This window comes from Xenopus laevis, chromosome 3L (genome assembly GCF_017654675.1).
Source record: "Xenopus laevis strain J_2021 chromosome 3L, Xenopus_laevis_v10.1, whole genome shotgun sequence".
NCBI classification, from domain to species: Eukaryota; Metazoa; Chordata; class Amphibia; order Anura; family Pipidae; genus Xenopus; species Xenopus laevis.
The window spans coordinates 63,340,360-63,360,626 of record NC_054375.1 but is presented as its reverse complement, the minus strand read 5'-3'; the positions used below and the strand labels follow the sequence as shown (position 1 = coordinate 63,360,626).

The window sequence follows — 20,267 nt, the reverse complement described above, 5'->3', positions numbered from 1 at the left end:
ATGTTAATTAGGCTTTTATGAAGGTATTTGGCATAATCTCAAATACTGGATTTGGTGCCTCCCTACCTACAAGTGTTTGCAATTTATGAAAGCCTCAATTGTACATCCACATTTAGTAATGAGGTGTAGCTTTATGTGGTGGTCATTAAGGATGCCGGCACACATTTATTCCAGTTAGGGATGCACCGAATCCACTTTTTTGGATTCGGCCAAACCCCCGAATCCTTGGTGAAAGATTCGGCCGAATACCGAACCCTAATTTTCATATGCAAATTAGGGGTGGGAAGGGGAAAACATTTTTTACTTTCTTGTTTTGTGACAAAAAGTCACACAATTTCCCTCCAGCCCCTAATTTGCATATGCAAATTCGGATTTGGTTATGCCGGGCAGAAGGATTCAGCCGAATCCTGCTGAAAAAGGCCGAATCCCGAACACAATCCTGGATTCGGTGCATCCCTAATTCCAATTTCAAGAAGCTGCATGTACACAGATCTTTATAGCCAAAGTTCTGTCAATATTAATACTTAAAATATCAGAATGCAATCAGCTCCAATGTAGTTTTATTTATAAAAAAAAGTACACTTTATTTATACACACAGTATCTGATTTAAAAAAAAAAAAAAAGGTCTAGTCATTTTACTTGAGTTATATATAAACATATTTAGTACACAGTTTGCACAAAGAACCACATTCATCTACATATTTATAAATAGCAGTTGGGACTCACCATAATTCTGGTGCTATGGTTAAAAGAAGTACAGGCAATTGAAAGACGAGAAACAACAGTCCCACTTGCTAAAATATATATATATATATTATCTGTTTTGTACAGAGTCTTTTACTTAGGGAGAAAACATGCATATATTCCACTTATGAGTGGTGACAAAATATAATTGCCTAGGCAAACCCACTCCGTTCATTACACTGTTCTTCGTCTCTTTTCTCTCAGTTCCACATGCACTTCTTTTTATCTTCCATTAATGCTTTAATATGCAGGAGCTGCTTTTGCTCATCTTCAAATCCAGCCTCTTTCTCCAACATACCCAGGACCTATAAAACAGCAATTTATTGAGAATATCATGTTCCTCTCAGATCAATGACCAGGGCTCTGTGCTTTTAGGGGGTTATTTACCGTATCAAAGGTTGAATTTTAGAGTTTGGTTTTTTTATACCAAGAATGAACTCACAACTCAAATACCATGAAGGCTATTAACACCTTCAAATGGTTCAAGGGAGTTCTGCTATTGACTTCTACATGACCTCGGCAGGTTTTAGCCGGAGTATTTTCAGATTCAAGCTATTTCCATCTTCAGGGTATAATACATTTTGAAAAAATACCCTTTCAGGTTAAGTACAGCTCAACCTTTAATAAATCTGCTCCTTAGTGAAAAAATGTATAACTGTATAATCGGGGAGAACTATAGAGAAAATTACCTATAATATATCTCCAGTAAAGTAAAATCAACTTGTAATACTAAAGGTACCTACCGCTTGGTGATACCTCTCAATGTATTTGTACAGTTCCAACAAAGCCACATCTTCCTTAAACTCATTCTTGTGTTTCTAGAAAGGCAATAACACTATGAGTGTATTTGCATTACCATGAACAGTATGCTTGGATTGAATGTGGTCGATACCATAGGTCATACCTTTGATTCCGTGGTTAGGAATTCATTAAGTTCTGATGAAGATACAGGGGGTGCATCTCTGATACCTTTATAATAATTTTTAACTTCTTCTTTAAACATTGCAATATCTTTAGCATAAAGAAGTTTGTTGGTCGGAGAGGACTGAAAAAAAAATTGTCAATGCTTTGCAGGTCAGTATTTATGCTGTATGTATGTGTATACATATACATATATATGATGTGTGTTTCCCTATTAATAACACCACTATTAGGAATCATTTTTCTGTCTGGGCTGATAAAATATCAGCTAGGAGGCAATCATGTCTGCTGGGTCAGCATCAAGGTCTACAGGGGGTACTCCAGTCAGGGGTTTGTGTGGCAGACAGGGCACCCAAGAAATGCTTAAGTGCAATTTGTGGGTCACAAGGGGATAGTGTTTGTAGTGAAAGTGGGCAGGTTATTGGCAGGGTGAATCAGGCATGTGTATATCTTGGGCTACCCAAGCCTTGCTACCAACTGACATACCAGTAACATTCATATCAGTCTTATGACTAAAGCAAGGGCTTACTATAAGACCTCAGTACAAAATGTTATTGAGATGATCCAGCAGATGACAGTGCAGTTCCTGACTCAGTGCTGAACTGTATCAAGGTACAGGACTTTGTTAAAGCAGCTAAAAATACACTTACATTTACATATAGGGGCCAATTTATTTGTTAGTATACTTTAGCAAGAACTAATGAGAGTATAACACACAGTACAGGATTTAATTGTTTTGTTTAAACACAGAAAATCATTGGCCAAATCCTTTCTGCACACTACCACCTCATACAGCAGAATGTCATTAGATTGCTCAGTCTTACTAAATTGTAACATAAATTGCACTGCTCTCTCTATTCCCTGGTTTTATCTACAATAAGTAATCCCCTTAGTTTGTATTAGAATAGTCATAATTTTATCCATCAACATTCTATTTGTTGACCAAAAAACAGTTCTCTTATCTGCCTCGATATATACTAAATTGCATGCAGCAATTCGTTAAAATCATATATATTATCCTGTATATTAAAGGGGTTGTGCGACTTTGAGTTGAACAGGCAGAGTATGGCACACACAGGGAGCATAGAGCAGGCAGAATGTGGCACACACAGAGAGCATACAGCAGGCAGAGTATGGCACACACACAGGGAGCATAGGGAAGGCAGAGTGTGGCACACACAGGGAGCATAGAGCAGGCAAAGTATGGCTCACACAGGGAGCATAGGGAAGACAGAGTATGGTACACACAGGGAGCATTGAGCAGAGTATGGTACACACAGGCAGCATAAAGCAGACAGAATATGGCACACACAGGTAGCATAGGGAAGGCAGAGTATGGCACACACAGGGAGCATAGGGAAGACAGAGTATGGCACACACAGGGAGCATAGATCAGGCAGAGTATGCCACACACGGGGAGCATAGAGCATGCAGAGTGTGGCACACACAGGGAGCATAGAGCAGGCAGAGTATGGCTCATACAGGGAGCATAGGGATGACAGAGTATGGTACACACACAGGGAGCATAGAGCAGGCAGAGTATGGTACACACACAGGGAGCATAGAGCAGGCAGAGTATGGCACACACAGGGAGCATAGATCAGGCAGAGTATGGCTCACAAAGGGAGCATCGGAAGACAGAGTATGCTACACACGGAGCATAGATCAGACAGAGTATGGTACACACAGGAAGCATAGAGCAGGCAGAGTATGGCACACAAAGGTAGCATAGGGAAGGCAGAGTATGGCACATAAAGGTAGCATAGGGAAGGTAGGGTATGGCACACACAGGGAGCATAGATCAGGCAGAGTATGGCTCACACAGGGAGCATAGGGAAGACAGTATGACACACACAGGGAGCATAGATCAGACAGAGTATGGTACACACAGGGAGCATAGATCAGACAGAGTATGGTACACACAGGGAGCATAGAGCAGGCAGAGTATGGCACCCACAGGGAGAATAAAGCATGCAGAGTATGCTACACACAGGGAGCATAGAGCAGGCAGAGTATGGTACACACAGGGAGCATTGAGAAGGCTGAGTATGGTACACACAGGTAGCATAGGGAAGGCAAAGTATGGCACACACAGGTAGCATAGGGAAGACAGAGTATGGTACACACAGGGAGCATTGAGCAGAGTATGGTACACACGGAACATAGGGAAGACAGAGTATGGCACACACAGGTAGCATAGGGAAGGCAAAGTATGGCACACACAGGTAGCATAGGGAAGACAGAGTATGGTACACACAGGGAGCATTGAACAGAGTATGGTACACACGGAACATAGGGAAGACAGAGTATGGCACACACAGGTAGCATAGGGAAGGCAAAGTATGGCACACACAGGTAGCATAGGGAAGACAGAGTATGGTACACACAGGGAGCATTGAGCAGAGTATGGTACACACGGAACATAGGGAAGACAGAGTATGGCGCACACAGGGAGCATAGGGAAGACAGAGTATGCCACACACAGGGAGCATTGAGCAGAGTATGGTACACACAGGCAGCATAGAGCAGGCAGAGTATGGCACACACAGGTAGCATAGGGAAGGCAGAGTATGGCACACACAGGGAGCATAGGGAAGACAGAGTATGGCACACACAGGGAGCATAGATCAGGCAGAGTATGCCACACACAGGGAGCATTGAGCAGAGTATGGTACACACAGGCAGCATAGAGCAGGCAGAGTATGGCACACACAGGTAGCATAGAGCAGGCAGAGTATGGCACCCACAGGGAGAATAAAGCATGCAGAGTATGCTACACACAGGGAGCATAGAGCAGGCAGAGTATGGCTCATACAGGGAGCATAGGGGTGACAGAGTATGGTACACACAGGGAGCATAGAGAAGGCTGAGTATGGTACACACAGGAAGCATAGAGCAGGCAGAGTATGGCACACAAAGCTAGCATAGGGAAGGCAGAGTATGGCACACAAAGGTAGCATAGGGAAGGCAGGGTATGGCACACACAGGGAGCATAGATCAGGCAGAGTATGGCTCACACAGGGAGCAATAGGGAAGACAGAGTATGGCACACACAGGGAGCATAGATCAGACAGAGTATGGTACACACAGGGAGCATAGATCAGACAGAGTATGGTACACACAGGGAGCATAGAGCAGGCAGAGTATGGCACCCACAGGGAGAATAAAGCATGCAGAGTATGCTACACACAGGGAGCATAGAGCAGGCAGAGTATGGCTCATACAGGGAGCATAGGGGTGACAGAGTATGGTACACACAGGGAGCATAGAGAAGGCTGAGTATGGTACACACAGGGAGCATAGAGCAGGCAGAGTATGGCACACAGGTAGCATAGGGAAGGCAAAGTATGGCACACACAGGTAGCATAGGGAAGACAGAGTATGGTACACACAGGGAGCATTGAGCAGAGTATGGTACACACGGAAAATAGGGAAGACAGAGTATGGCACACACAGGTAGCATAGGGAAGGCAGAGTATGGCGCACACAGGGAGCATAGGGAAGTTAGAGTATGGCACACACAGGGAGCATAGGGAAGACAGAGTATGGCACACACAGGGAGCATAGATCAGACAGAGTATGGTACACACAGGGAGCATAGATCAGACAGAGTATGGTACACTCAGGGAGCATAGAGCAGGCAGAGTATGGCACCCACAGGGAGAATAAAGCATGCAGAGTATGCTACACACAGGGAGCATAGAGCAGGCAGAGTATGGCTCATACAGGGAGCATAGGGGTGACAGAGTATGGTACACACAGGGAGCATAGAGAAGGCTGAGTATGGTACACACAGGGAGCATAGAGCAGGCAGAGTATGGCACACAGGTAGCATAGGGAAGGCAAAGTATGGCACACACAGGTAGCATAGGGAAGACAGAGTATGGTACACACAGGGAGCATTGAGCAGAGTATGGTACACACGGAAAATAGGGAAGACAGAGTATGGCACACACAGGTAGCATAGGGAAGGCAGAGTATGGCTCACACAGGGAGCATAGGGAAGTTAGAGTATGGCACACACAGGGAGCATAGGGAAGACAGAGTATGGCACACACAGGGAGCATAGATCAGGCAGAGTATTCCACACACAGGGAGTATTGAGCAGAGTATGGTACACAAAGGCAGCATAGAGCAGGCAGAGTATGGCACACACAGGTAGCATAGGGAAGGCAGAGTATGGCACACACAGGGAGCATAGGGAAGACAGAGTATGGCACACACAGGGGAGCATAGATCAGGCGGAGTATGCCACACACAGGGAGCATTGAGCAGAGTATGGTACACACAGGCAGCATAGAGCAGGCAGAGTATGGCACACACAGGTAGCATAGATCAGACAGAGTATGGCACACACAGGTAGCATAGGGAAGGCAGAGTATGGCACACACAGGGAGCATAGGGAAGACAGAGTATGGCACACACAGGGAGCATAGATCAGGCAGAGTATGCCACACATAGGGAGCATTGAGCAGAGTATGGTACACACAGGCAGCATAGAGCAGACAGAGTATGGTACACACAGGGAGCATAGAGCAGGCAGAGTATGGCACCCACAGGGAGAATAAAGCATGCAGAGTATGCTACACACAGGGAGCATAGAGCAGGCAGAGTATGGCTCATACAGGGAGCATAGGGGTGACAGAGTATGGTACACACAGGGAGCATAGAGCAGGCAGAGTATGGCTCATACAGGGAGCATAGGGATGACCGAGTATGGTACACACAGGGAGCATAGAGCAGGCTGAGTATGGTACACACCACAGGGAGCATAGAGCAGGCAGAGTATGGCACACACAGGGAGCATAGACCAGGCAGAGTATGGCTCACAAAGGGAGCATCGGAAGACACAGTATGCTACACACAGTAAGCATAGATCAGACAGAGTATGGTACACACAGGAAGCATAGAGCAGGCAGAGTATGGCACACAAAGGTAGCATAGGGAAGGCAGAGTATGGCACACAAAGGTAGCATAGGGAAGGCAGGGTATGGCACACACAGGGAGCATAGATCAGGCAGAGTATGGCTCACACAGGGAGCATAGGGAAGACAGAGTATGGCACACACAGGGAGCATAGATCAGACAGAGTATGGTACACACAGGGAGCATAGATCAGACAGAGTATGGTACACACAGGGAGCATAGAGCAGGCAGAGTATGGCACCCACAGGGAGAATAAAGCATGCAGAGTATGCTACACACAGGGAGCATAGAGCAGGCAGAGTATGGCACACACAGGTAGCATAGGGAAGGCAAAGTATGGCACACACAGGGAGCATAGGGAAGACAGAGTATGGCTGCATGCACAAACAGACACACAAATGGCCGCTGGTGGGCATGCACAAATCGAAGCGGAAGCACAAGTAAAAGCCAACAGTACAGAGAGGGGACCCCAGCTTTGCGCCCTAGGCACATGCCTACTCTGTCTACCCTTGATCCGGCCCTAAGAGTATGGCACACACAGGGAGCATAGGGAAGGCAGAGTATGGCTCACACACAGCGAGCATATGGCAGACAGAATACAGCAGGAGACAGGGAAAACTATCAAGACCATTTTAACATGAACAGTTTATACTATGCTACATTCAGTGACATAATTCTGGTCTAGCGGCTCTCCAGTTTGCAATTTCAGAAATCTTGTTGCTAGGGTCCAAATTACCGTAGCAACCATGCATAAATAAGAGACTGGAACATGAATAGGAGAGGGCCTGAATCGAAAGATGAGTAATAAAAAGTTGCAATAACAATACATTTGTAGCCTTACATAGCATTTGTTTTTAGTTGGGGTCAGTGACTTCCCCCCCCCCCATTTGAAAGCTGGAAAGAGTAAGATGAAAAAGGCAAATAATTCAAAAACTATAACAAAAGAAAAAACAACGGCCCATTAAAAAGTTGCTTAGAATTAGCCAATCTATAAGATACTAAAAGTTAACCTAAAGGTGAACCACCTATTTAACTATGTATTTAGTATTTCTATTATAACATAAAGCATTACCTTTCCTAGCTGTTGCTCTGAAATGGAAAAGCTATCCATGAATGCTTGTGCAATGACTGACAGGCAGCTTTCCAAAAGATTTGTCTTCTTTAAGTCAAACACAAACTGAGGGTTCTTCAGGATATTCACCCAGAAACGAAGAGGTAAGCTATTCACATTGGGTAATAAAAAGATGAAGTAATACATAAAATAAATGCAATAGGAATCATAGACCATCATTGCCACAAAGTAAATGGTGGTGTAAATGATTCTTTAACCCTCTGTCAGTCATAACATTTTATTAGTGAGACTTTCTGGAGACCTGAGGCAACTATACAGCAGGAATGGTCGTTACTGTTATTCTTAAAGAGACACTGCACAGTATTTATGAACAACTGCATCAAAAAGTAGACAATATGTTTAATTTTCGGAAAACCATCAAGCATTGGTTACTCTCAGTAACTGTAATTGGAAATGATTAATGGCAGTTCCAGCTATTTTGTTCTAACTTTCTCTCTCAGTCTGTCCTATACAATAAAGTAAAATAGCATTGCTACTGCTCATACACCAGCACTAAAAGTGGCCCTATGACTAAGTGCCCACAAGGCCTAAGGCTACTTTCTGAGTTGTTTCTTTATGTTAAATAAATTACTTTTTAACTGCATCAAGTATTGGAGTAAAGTTTGTGCCAGACTACTACTAAACACAAGTATACTAAAAGAGGGCACCCTGGTATTCATGGGTCATGCACTTGCTTTCTTGCCAATCACAGGTTTCCAACCTGGGAGAGACAGTGATGTGGCCAAAATATGGTGGCACCACAACACAGCTCCACAACTATAACAGTTATGTTGGAGGCAGTCATGGTGATGCAGGGGTGGCTGTGTTAGAGACATTTTGGTGGGTTAGTTCCCCTTTACTCTGTAGTGGGTGTTTAATAAATCTATTTCACACTCATTGTCTTTGTATTGGCTATGGGCTGCTTTCATCTGTTTGTGTCATAATTACAGATTCGCCCTCACTTACCTATTCGTTTTCCAAATGTGCAACACATCTGGGTCGGCTATTTTCTTGTTCTCTGCCTGAGAATCCAGGAAATCAAAGAAATATTTGACAGCTATTGGTGGCTTGTTTGCTGGTATGGTCCAAATGCTCCTGAACAGCTTTTCTACAGTTGAATGAATTGCAACCTGTGTATATGTATCGGAATGACATGAGTGTTTTTATATAGGTTTGGTCCCATAGATTCAGTTGCATGAAAAAGCACAAAATTCTGGGGCATGCTACAAAATCAGATCCACCATATTTAAGAGGGTTATTTATCAAAGGTCGAGTTTTATTTTACCCGAAAAATGTTTTCGAGGGTATTGTTAGTTAAAACTCAAATTTTTCAAGTTTTAAAAAAAAAAAAAAGTTTTTTAGAAACCATTCAAATTGTGAGTTCATTCGAGGTATAAAAAGAACCTCACAAACCTCTTAAATTTGACATTTGATAAATAACCGGCTTAATGTAAATATGATCAGATCTGGGTGACTGCCATCTCATTGGTAATTGTTGGTATTTTTTAACACAGTTATCTTTTTGCCTGTTATCCCACTCATGCTCCACAAGTTTTCACCCAAAGGCTGCCGTTGTGTGAAATAAAGCCACAAAATTGTGTTGTGAAGCCAATTTTTGACACGTGCATCAAACATTAGTCTAACTGGGCAACAAGGATACATACTATATATAGTATTTGTAAATGTATTCTTAATATGTGAAATGAAAACAAACTGATAACAGATGAAGAATAACAATTGGCCAAATCTATATTTAATAATACATTGATAAGTTAGTAATAAATACTTTAGTAACACAATATTTTACTAACTCATAGACACTTTTCATTAGTAATGTTGTTAGCAATGGCAACCAGATCAACAGTCCCACATCCATAACCTTTTAAGTGTGTATATATATATATATATATATATATATATATATATATATATATATATCTATATATCCATCCTGCCTAACTGCTAGCTGATCCAGAGGAAGGCTAAAATCTGATCTGAAGCCTCTCCAATTTGCCTCAGAGGGGGAAAAATCCTTCCTGACTCCGAGATGGCAATCAGACCAGTCCCTGGATCAACTTGTACTATGAGATATCTACCATAACCCTGTATTCCCTCACTTGCTAAATAGCCATCCAACCCTAATGTATCAGCCTGTACGACTGATTCAGGGAGACAATTCCACATCTTCACAGCTCTCACTGTAAAAAAAAACCCTTCTGAATATTTAGCCGGGACCGCCTTTCTTCTAATCCGAATGGGTGTGTATGGGTTATGTATAGGTTCTTCCAAAAAACCATCCCTAGTGCAGTGTGCTGTGTAGTTCTGCTCATATGCAATTGAGAAAAGGGACTGTATAGTTAAATAAATGAGTTTCTTGCAGAATTCATGAGCCAAGCTCTGTATGCAGCAGTACTAATCTCTGAGCCACTGTGCTGGGTAAACAGTACTTGTTCTTGACAATAACTAAGATAAGAAAAATTCATATTGATGGCAAAACCATCATGTGTTTATTTCATGTTTATATGTTTTTTTAAGGGCTTTAAGAAAAAGAAAAATATGTTTTTTTAAGGCCCGTATCTGGGAAACCACAGGTCCAAAGCATTCTGGATAATAGATCCCATACCTGTATATGTTAGAATATGAAAATATATCATGGTCTTTTAGCACATTGTTAATCATTAGCAGTATATTGAATGATAATCACCTTAGTGGATAGAAGCTTTGTCAGATATAACTCTTTTACTTTAAATTTATGTTTGCCTTTGCTTTCTTCACCTTCTACTTCCTCCATTCCTTGAGAACTTGGTAAAACCTTAAAACACATAAAACAAAAGCTGGAGGTATTGCAAAGGAATAACACGGAGTGCTTTAACAGAGCTAAATCTTGCAGTTGACATAGGAGCAAGCAGTAAAACAAAAATTCAGATACAAAAAAATATGTTCTTATCGTTAACTTAAATCTGGCCTATAATGTTTAAATGACAAGGTACTTACCAGGTGACAGTATTTACTGGAATTTTCCAAATCTTGGGAAAAAAAAAGAAGAATTAAATACCTAAATGTTTCACAGTAAATGATATAACTATGCCTGTGTTTTATTCACATAGCATTATATTTATATTATAAAAGCAGTTCTGTGATACATCATTTCCATCTTAACATGAATGTCAGGAACCAACGCGGAACCTTTAGTAATTATATTGTCAGTTACAATGGCAGCCTATAGTTTGGTAAGGATTATTCTTAGGTATGTCAGAAAACATACAAGTTAAGGTGGCCATACACGGGCCGATAACAGCTGCTGACAGACCGAGTCGGCAGTTTATTGGACCGTGTATGGGGCCCCCCGACGGGCTTCCCCGATCGAGATCTGGCCGAAAGTCAGTCAGATCTCGATCGGATGGGACTAAAAATCCCGTCGGATTGCGGCCGCATCTGTTCATTGATGCGGTCCCGCGATCCGACCGCCCATTACTATTCGTTAGGATCCGATCGTTGGGCCCTAGGGCCCACGATCGGATCAGTCCGATATTGCCCACCTCCAGACTAAAGCTATGGGTAAGGAGAGCATCTCTGTGCCCAGTTGTTAGAGCCTGTACCAGTTGTTTCAGAAATGCGCCCATTGATGTCAATGCAACAAAATGACAGTATGCTGTATACTGTAATGCTAAAAAGGTCACAGACATAATATGTGGCAGTTGCCATCATAGTAGGGCAATCCCAGGATATCAAAGTAAAAAATAGGGGGTTAATGACCATTTGTATGTTATAGTTTTAGTGTAATTTGCAGTTATGTCACTAGATGGTAGCAACCTCTAATATTGAACATGGTTAGAAATGCCTTGTTTTTGAGCACAGGGCAAGCTCTAGTCTAGAACCTATTACCTTTATTAGGAGGTTTGCATAAATCATTAGTAGTTCAAATCCTTACATTCAGAATTTTTTAAATTTTTATAAAAGCCCTTAAGACCTTATAATACACCATTATAAGGGGTTCGCTTTTCATTCTGCTTATTGTACTGTACATGTCACTGAGACCTGTAATACATTTGCTGCACCCCAATGAATGACTAATAAGCACATTATTATTATTGTACCTTGCACATCACAGTTTTTCTGTACGGTGACCTTAATGGTTACTCCATCTTCAATCTGGAATACAATTATAAGAGAAAGATAAAATTAATATCTTTTTCAATATTGAAGGACATAGTTCAGCCCAACAGAGAAATAAACAGTTCTTTGGAAAAGCATTTCAATAAAGGTGTGGAAGTTACATCTTGTTTAGTTCCACGTAGGCTTGAATCTGTTGGCTCTCCATGCATGCCCCATTGAATTAGATGTAAATGCCTTTTTTAAATGTGTACCCCAGAAGTGATGCTACCTCCACTCTGAAAATGCTGGATATAACTTTCACCTGTCTTGCCTAATGGCATAAGGGCTATTGCATCCATTTTGCCCAAAGTTAATGCTGTCTGGTTAATGCTTAACTTGGCTGTCTGATAAATCATTGGCCCACACATAACTGAGACTGCTTTGCATATTATAGAGGATCTATATGTGTATATGGCGCCTGTATTGCAAAAATACAGAAAATACCCAATTTAACTGAAATATTCCTTAATGTGCTGCTCAGGGTGCTTTTTTTTCTTTTCTTTCCCCATTATTTTGACTTATGCAAATACAGCTTCTAGACTCCTACAGTTCTTACTTCTCAATAAACTGTATGGCATTATTGTAACTGTAGCCTTTAAATAAATGCTAAATAATAAATACATTTAAATGAATGCTAAAAGAGTATTTTTGATTTTTTGATTCAAGGACCCTTAGCTCATAGTAAAGTACATGCTGGGAAATTTAACTAATCTTGTCTTATGTATGAACCACTCACCTCTACATGAAGGGAAATGAATTCCCTGTATGAGAAAAGTTGGTGCCACAGAGAATGGACAGAGAATGCAAATTTCTAATGGTCTTTAATAGCTAGAACATGGTCAGGACTATTTATAATACATGAGGACTGGGGCTCGGCAGCTTTAATTTGAGATTGAAGGTGCTGGCTGGTTATTTTATCAATATTTTACCAACAGAAAAGTTGCCTGCAAACATCTCAATATAACAAGTAGCACATCTTTTAAATATTGTCACCTGGAACAAAGTACCATTCGGTTTGTAGGATGTTCACATATCAGCCTTACCTTGTAATGTTTCAAGGTATTTAGTTTTATGATGCCATTTTCCAAAACTACAGAGGTGTCATCAATATCAGACAGCTGCTTCTGTAATTGACCATGATGAAGCACTATTAAAAACAAATACCAAAAAAAAATAACCCAGGGTGTTAAACATGAAAACATAAGAAGGCGGTTGCAGCTATAAAAGCGTTGTGTGTGTATATATTTATAGATAGATAGATAGATAGATAGATATATAGATATGTCGTCTCGAGTCTAAGAGCCGAAACGTTGAATAAACCCATTTTTTTCATCACAAAAGACCTACGAGTGCTGATTTTCTCTCTCTCTGTCTCTGTCTCTCTCTCTGTCTCTCTCTCTGTCTCTCTCTCTCCACACTGTATATGGAACCATCATTTTATTAATATCATTAACATCATATTTTTTTCAACCCTTTGAGAATTTCAGTACCCTTTACTGCTAGAATAATAGAATATAGTATATAACCACAGCACCACAAGGAGGCACCTCAACTGATGATTTCCTGAAATAACATAGTGAGGGATGTTGTGTGATACCAAAGATCATTGATGTAATAGATAATGTTTAACATATTGTTTATATAACTGCATGAGTGAAATAAGAAATTAGAAATGTTATGTCTATTTGTTCACTCCTTATAATGGTTGAGAAAAAAACAAGAAATGTAAACAACATGCAACCCCCTTTAGATATTGTGCACTTGGCAAGGAAGAGCTGAAATTGCATAATTCATTTCCTCATTCCTGTCTTGTACCCGTAATGTAATGTAGGAAAATCAGCTACGTCAATAACATTTAACTGGTTATTGTTACAGTTAGTTATTTTTATTAATATCTAAATATAAGCTGAGAGAGCTTATTTATTCACATGAATCCCTTCCTAAAAGTACCACAGTGCCACAGATTGTGCAATTGCAGCAGTTCGCTTCAGAGAGCACAGGGTGGCTTTTACAGATGTTCCTTTGTAGTAGTGGAATTGTCCTTCCACACCCACACCTGCAAAGAAAAACTCAGGCCCCCAACCAGACAGAAGCCCGAACTGCTTCCCCCCCCCCCACTGCACATCTATACACAACCATGCATGTTCTCTGAGGGAGACAGAAAGTGGCATCATACATCAGACCAGTAGTTAACCCACTGCTCCTTTGCCCCTCCTTACTACCATACTTCTAGGCAACAAGCAGATGGGGCGGGGAATGAGAGGCCCATGAGACGCAATAGTCCTAAGGACCCTAGACAACTGCAGAAAACTCATAATCACCTGTCTGTCATTGTCCCTGCATCCTGACGCCGCCATCTTCAGCTACATAGTAGCTTTGCTTTGTACCTGCATCTCTCACTATCACCCGTCTCACCTACGAACTGGACGTCTACACTCGCATTGACCATAGGCACAGACCAATGAGACTAATATAAATGTGGTCACAGCCTCATTGCACCCCCGCTTAATGGTTTAAAAATAAGTGGTGAGCACAACTTTCCCTTGTTTGTTATATTTTATTCAGGAGCAGTGACCAGCTTCATGTTGTACCTTTCAGCTATAGTCAGGTGATCACAGTGGTGGCCAATAAAAGGGCAACCATGTTTGGGAGTTTTAACCTTGAAAGAAGCAAGTAAGTTGCAGGTAAAACTTAGTCCCTGTGTAAAATGTATAATAGAAGCAATAGAATTCTTAATGAATCAGATGAAAGTTGAGTGAAGGACTGGCCAGATATGGGATGACTTTGACGTAGTTGGCCAGCTTAAATATATTACAATGTAGGGACAAACAATCCCTGTTTTGTTTAAAGGGTAAGGCATTTTTCAGTATGCACAAAATGTCTCTGTCTTAAATATATTGATAATGGGTTGAGTGCAGAGGACCTCTTGTATTTGTCTATAGACCAATGAGTGACTATATGGTAAATACGCTTCTGCCTGTCTTCCTGCACCCAGGTAAGTGGTACAAACAGACCGACACACAAACAAATACAGATGAGGTAATTTACTAATGCCCCAGATGAAAGTGCAAGAGCACTAAGGGGTGCTTTGCTCTTTTGGATTTTGGAGTATAAAGACATTTACGTATTCTTAATGTATTAGAATGTGTGAATACTAAAAATATTTAGTATTTATGGTATTTGGACTATTATTAAATTGGAATTACATAAAAATAAAAAAATTCAGGCAGACTTAGAAAAACCTAGACTGTCCTAATAGAGGGCTTGAATGCAGTGCAAAAATTAGCTGACGCAAAGGGTTAAGCATTAATTCCTTTTTTTGTTGGTTGGTTGCAAACTTCCTTTCTTCATATACATCTGACACATAACTGGTTAAACCACAGGTTCATGAAATGTCTCATCCAGTAACTAAAGCCACGTGTATTCTGGTTTATCATTATATATAGCCCTTCTCATTCTAAACCAAAACCCACTGAACTTTTTAGCAGATATATGCATTTATGGCAGAAGTAATATGTCACTAACAGAAAAGATATGCACAATGCAAACAATATTTAAAAATTCGACCATCGAATTTGACACTTCGATAGTCTAAGTATTTTTTCGAAATCGTTCATTCTATCAATTAAATCGAACGATTCAAACGATTTTACAAAAAAATACTTAGAATACTCAAAACTTAGCCAAACACTCAGAAAGGTTATAGGAGGTCCCCCATAGGCTAAACAGCAATTCGGCAGGTTTAAGGTGGCGAAGTGGCGAATTCGAGGTTTTTTAAAGAGACAGTACTTCTATTTTCGAATGGTCGAATTTGTGAACTATTTTCAATTCAAATAGAATTTTGGCCTATTCGATGGTCGATGTACCCAAAAATTACTTCGAAATTAGAAGTTTTTGAATTCGAAAATTCACTTCGACCCTTAGTAAATGGGCCCCCTTAATATAAGGTTTCTGATCCTGCAAAGTGAATGTGAAAATAGGTCTCTCCTATAAGTGAAATATATATATTTTAAAGAATATATTAAAGGGATTCTATCATGGTTTTTATGGTGTCATTTGTATCACTAAATGACACTGTGTAATTCATTCTACCATATAAAATAAAATACAAAACACCAGTATGTAATTTTATAGTTAATAGTGGTGTGTAGCCAGCCATTTCAGGTGCCAGATTCTGAGCTTTCAGAGCCAGCACTGCCTACCTTGTTATATGATGTAAGACAAATGATATACAGTATATGAATCCAGTATATAATGTTTGGCAAATCAGTGTGTTTTTAAAGGGTTATGGTGCCACTCACCAGTTAATTTGAAAACATTTTAAACTTTCTGAATTGTTTTGCTAATGTCTTTGTATACGTTTTCATTTGTATAAATAAAATTGATGAGAACTGTGATATTTTTCTTTACCTAGACAAGTGTCATGAAGTGGAGACCCCCAGTTATATCCTTTTTTATGGAAAAAAGCTTGCTTGATTTTCTCTTTTGCTTGGCCAACTGTATCACAGTCCAAAACAGTAACCTTAATAGATTCCGTTGCCTTCTCTTCACTGTCATTTGGAAAATACACATTCAGGTCCTGAAACAATAAATACCAAGCTATTAAATTGGGAATGCCCATTATTTCTTTTTCAATGCATGACGTATTTGATTCCAGGCATTGTGAGCAGATACATAAAAGGAAATAAATCAATCATGAAATGTTTGTTTTTTTTGTTGTTGTTATATATATATATATATATATAGTATGTGTGTATATATATATATATATATATATATATATATATATATATATAAAGCACAAAAAAACCGCACACACGGGTCTTTGTAGTGAAAAAACAAAGATAGTTTGCTTTATTGCGACGTTTCGGCTCCTAAACTCGAGCCGTCATCAGGAAGTGAAACCCCAAACACAACAACCCCTTTTGAACCCTAAAGTGGCGCCAAGAATCAGGATGTGACATCATAGGTAACAGAATAAAAAGCATTGGTGCGCTGCCCATACTGTAAATGATACAATACTAGTGAGACATCTTAGTGTGAAGGGCCCAGGTCCCCGTGCATGTGCAACGTGAGTATCTGTGTCAGCGCTTTTCTAAACTGTGTGTGACATCTAAGTGGGTGTGCGCACAGCCAGTCTCATACACCCGCACTATATATATATATATATATATATATATATATATATATATATATATATATATATAGTATGTATATATAGATATATATATATACTGTATATATATATATATATATACTGTATATATATATATATATATATAGTATATATATATATATATATATATATATATATATACTGTGTATATATATATATATATATATATATATATATATATATATATATATATATATATATATATATATATATATATATATATATATATATATATATAGAAAAAGTACTGGATCAAGCACTCCCACGCTATAGTTCATCAATTCACCCAGGTGCTATCCATTTGTCTGGTATGTAGAAGTATTCATCAATTCCGGATGCACACAAGGATTTTTAGAAAAATAAAAACTTAACTTTTATTAAGGGGCAGATTTACAAAATTCGAGTGAAGAATTCGAATGTAAAAAAATTCGAATTTCGAAGTATTTTTTGGGTACTTCGACCATCGAATTGGTTAAATTTGATCGAATTCGAACGATTCGAAGTAAAAATCGTTCGACTATTCGACCATTCGATAATCGAAGTACTGTCTCTTTAAAAAATACTTCGACCACCTACTTCGGTAGATAAAACCTACCGAAGTCAATGTTAGCCTATGGGGAAGGTCCCCATAGGCTTGCCTGTGATTTTTTGATCGAAGGATTTTCCTTCGATTGTTGGATTAAAATCCTTCGAATCGTTCGATTCGAAGGATTTAATCGTTCGATCGAACGAAAAATCCTTCGATCGATCGATCGCAGGATTTGCGCAAAATCGTTCGACTTCGATATTCGAAGTCGAACGATTTTAGTTCCCAGTCGAATATCGAGGGTTAATTAACCCTCGATATTCGACTATTGATGAATCGGCCCCTTAATGTATCATTAAAAGAAAACAGGCCAACGTTTCGGTCCCCATCTTGGACCTTTATCAAGACATTGTTTTCAGGTTAAAATCACAATAAATAGATAAAAACAAAATGGTGAACCAATCAGTACACAACTGTGTCAAATGACACCACTGGACCTTGTCCATTCAAATGCTTAGAAAATACTATTAAATTTAAATCTAATGGGTGTGTCATTGTTACAATGTGGCAAAAGAAGTTGTTAATAGTGATTCGCAAATAGTTGCAAAAAATAAGTTACTTCAATAAAGAGACACATATTATCTTTGATTAAGAAAACATGAAAGAGGGCAATTCTCATTTAATCCAGCAGGTGACAAAGTATTCAATTTCTTAATTCAAAAGACCTCACGTTGTAATAAGATTTTTGACCTGTCTCTCCTCAGTGGGGGGACATGATCTATCGCTATATATTTAAAAGTAGGAAGTCTGTGTCCACTTTCTAGAAAGTGCTTTGCCACTGGTTTTTGAGTTTTACCATCTCTAAATGCAGTGCTAATGGCGGACCGGTGTCCGTCCATTCTCAATCGTAGAGTTAAATCAGTTTTCCCTACATACGATAAACCGCATGGACAGGTAATGAGGTAAATGAATGTATCTGCAAGATGTACAATTTGGACACCGGAAACAGCCTTTTTTATTGTTTTTCAACCCCCTATGGTGGGATTTAAGAGAGGGACTAACCTGAGGGATATTCTGGTTAAAAATGATACTCTAAACTGCTACCAAAATACTACCAATAATTGGTTGAAAAACAAACGTTGGCCTGTTTTCTTTTAATGATACATTAAATAAAAGTTAAGTTTTTATTTTTCTAAAAATCCTTGTGTGCATCCGGAATTGATGAATACTTATATATATATATATATATATATATATATATATATATATATATATATATATATATATATATATATACGGTATATATATATACTATATATATATATATATATATATATATATATATATATATATATATATATATATATATATATATATATATATAAAACAACACAAAAAAACCAAACATTTCATGATTGATATTTTTCCTTTTAAATTAAATATATATATATAGTTCCATAATAAGAACCTTCACACCCTGGGTGCTGGAGGCTGAAGGGTAACTACATACAATTAATAAGGTGCACACTCCATTTCACTTTATTTTAAACTATCCATCCATTCCAGTTCTAATTTGCATATGCAAATCTTGGGTGGGAGATCTTAAATTTCCATAGTAACTTGATCTAAAAATCACATGATTTGGTTTGGGTTCGGTTCAGCCAGGCACTTGAATTCCACCGAATCCTGGTGAAAAAGTCTCAGATTCAGCCAAATCTCAAATCAAATCCAGTTTTTATATATATTGATAACCTGTAGGAACAGGTCTTAATTTGGTTAAAAAGGTGAGTCTGAAGCAGAGCCAGCATTTTAATGGTTACACCATCCTTTTTTATTCTTTCTGTGGTACTTGGTTAAGTTTGGCATTCTCCGCCTGCATTGTCTACTTGGCACCTGAGGTTACATTATATACATCTTCAACACCTTGCATACTAAAACAACATAATAACCACTTTCTTGTAGCCTACTTAATAATAAAATGGCATGGTACACTAAGGCTTTTAAGCAATATTGCTTCTAGCTGCCATTCAGCTTTTAGAACAGGGAACTACTTGCAGATATAGTTGGGCTGGAGCTTAAAAGCTCCCTGCTCCTGAGTTAAGAGTAAGTACAACATGACCTTTCTACTCAGTCACACTGTTTGTTAGAGGAGCTGAATTTAAATGCACTACAGACTTAGAATACTAATAGGTAGTGTAGGACTCATGTCATATGAGGGGCCTTGATGTGGCACATGAGCTTACATATTTTGGCCAAACAGTGGTAATAACACCTCAATTTTTTTTAACAATTAATGCAAACTTTGTGCTGGCATCCTTTCTTCATTTAATGCTAAGTCTTTTGGCACAATTTGGAATGTCCTTGAAAACTATTTTGGAGCAATTTCTTTCTGCAGACCTAAATTTATCTCAGAACAAATGTGGCTAAGGAGCCTATAAAATCTTGTACATGAGCATTTATATTCATTTCAGAGTTGACAAGAGAAAGAAATAGTTGGTAGCAACTTACCAAACTGTTGAATTTGGCATTCATTTGCCAAAGAAGTGAGTCCTCATTCAAAGTATACAGGGCTTTACAGGTAATTGCATCAATCGGCCCTTTGTGAATTCTCTGGTTTAGCATGCAAACAAGAAGGTACAGTGGTTCCCCTGAAAATTCCTAAATAAAAAAAAACAATAATAGTGACATTGTACTATAGTGAGAACTT

The 20,267-nt window shown here is 39.2% G+C and overlaps 1 protein-coding gene across 1 annotated transcript in view; it reads right to left on the bottom strand.

Annotated features, from left to right (window-relative positions):
* Positions 1-563: 563 nt before the first annotated feature.
* The window catches only part of plxnc1.L (plexin C1 L homeolog), a 59,336-nt gene continuing 39,632 nt past the window's right edge, over positions 564-20,267 (bottom strand). The window contains exons 21-31 of the mRNA XM_018252396.2: positions 20,069-20,218; positions 16,269-16,437; positions 12,902-13,005; positions 11,801-11,855; positions 10,698-10,729; positions 10,408-10,515; positions 8,670-8,833; positions 7,665-7,812; positions 1,650-1,790; positions 1,489-1,563; positions 564-1,050 (exon numbers count right to left, since the gene is read on the bottom strand). Of these exons, the coding sequence (XP_018107885.1) occupies positions 946-1,050; positions 1,489-1,563; positions 1,650-1,790; positions 7,665-7,812; positions 8,670-8,833; positions 10,408-10,515; positions 10,698-10,729; positions 11,801-11,855; positions 12,902-13,005; positions 16,269-16,437; positions 20,069-20,218 (1,251 nt within the window). The 3' untranslated portion in view covers positions 564-945. The remainder of the gene's footprint in view (positions 1,051-1,488; positions 1,564-1,649; positions 1,791-7,664; positions 7,813-8,669; positions 8,834-10,407; positions 10,516-10,697; positions 10,730-11,800; positions 11,856-12,901; positions 13,006-16,268; positions 16,438-20,068; positions 20,219-20,267) is intronic.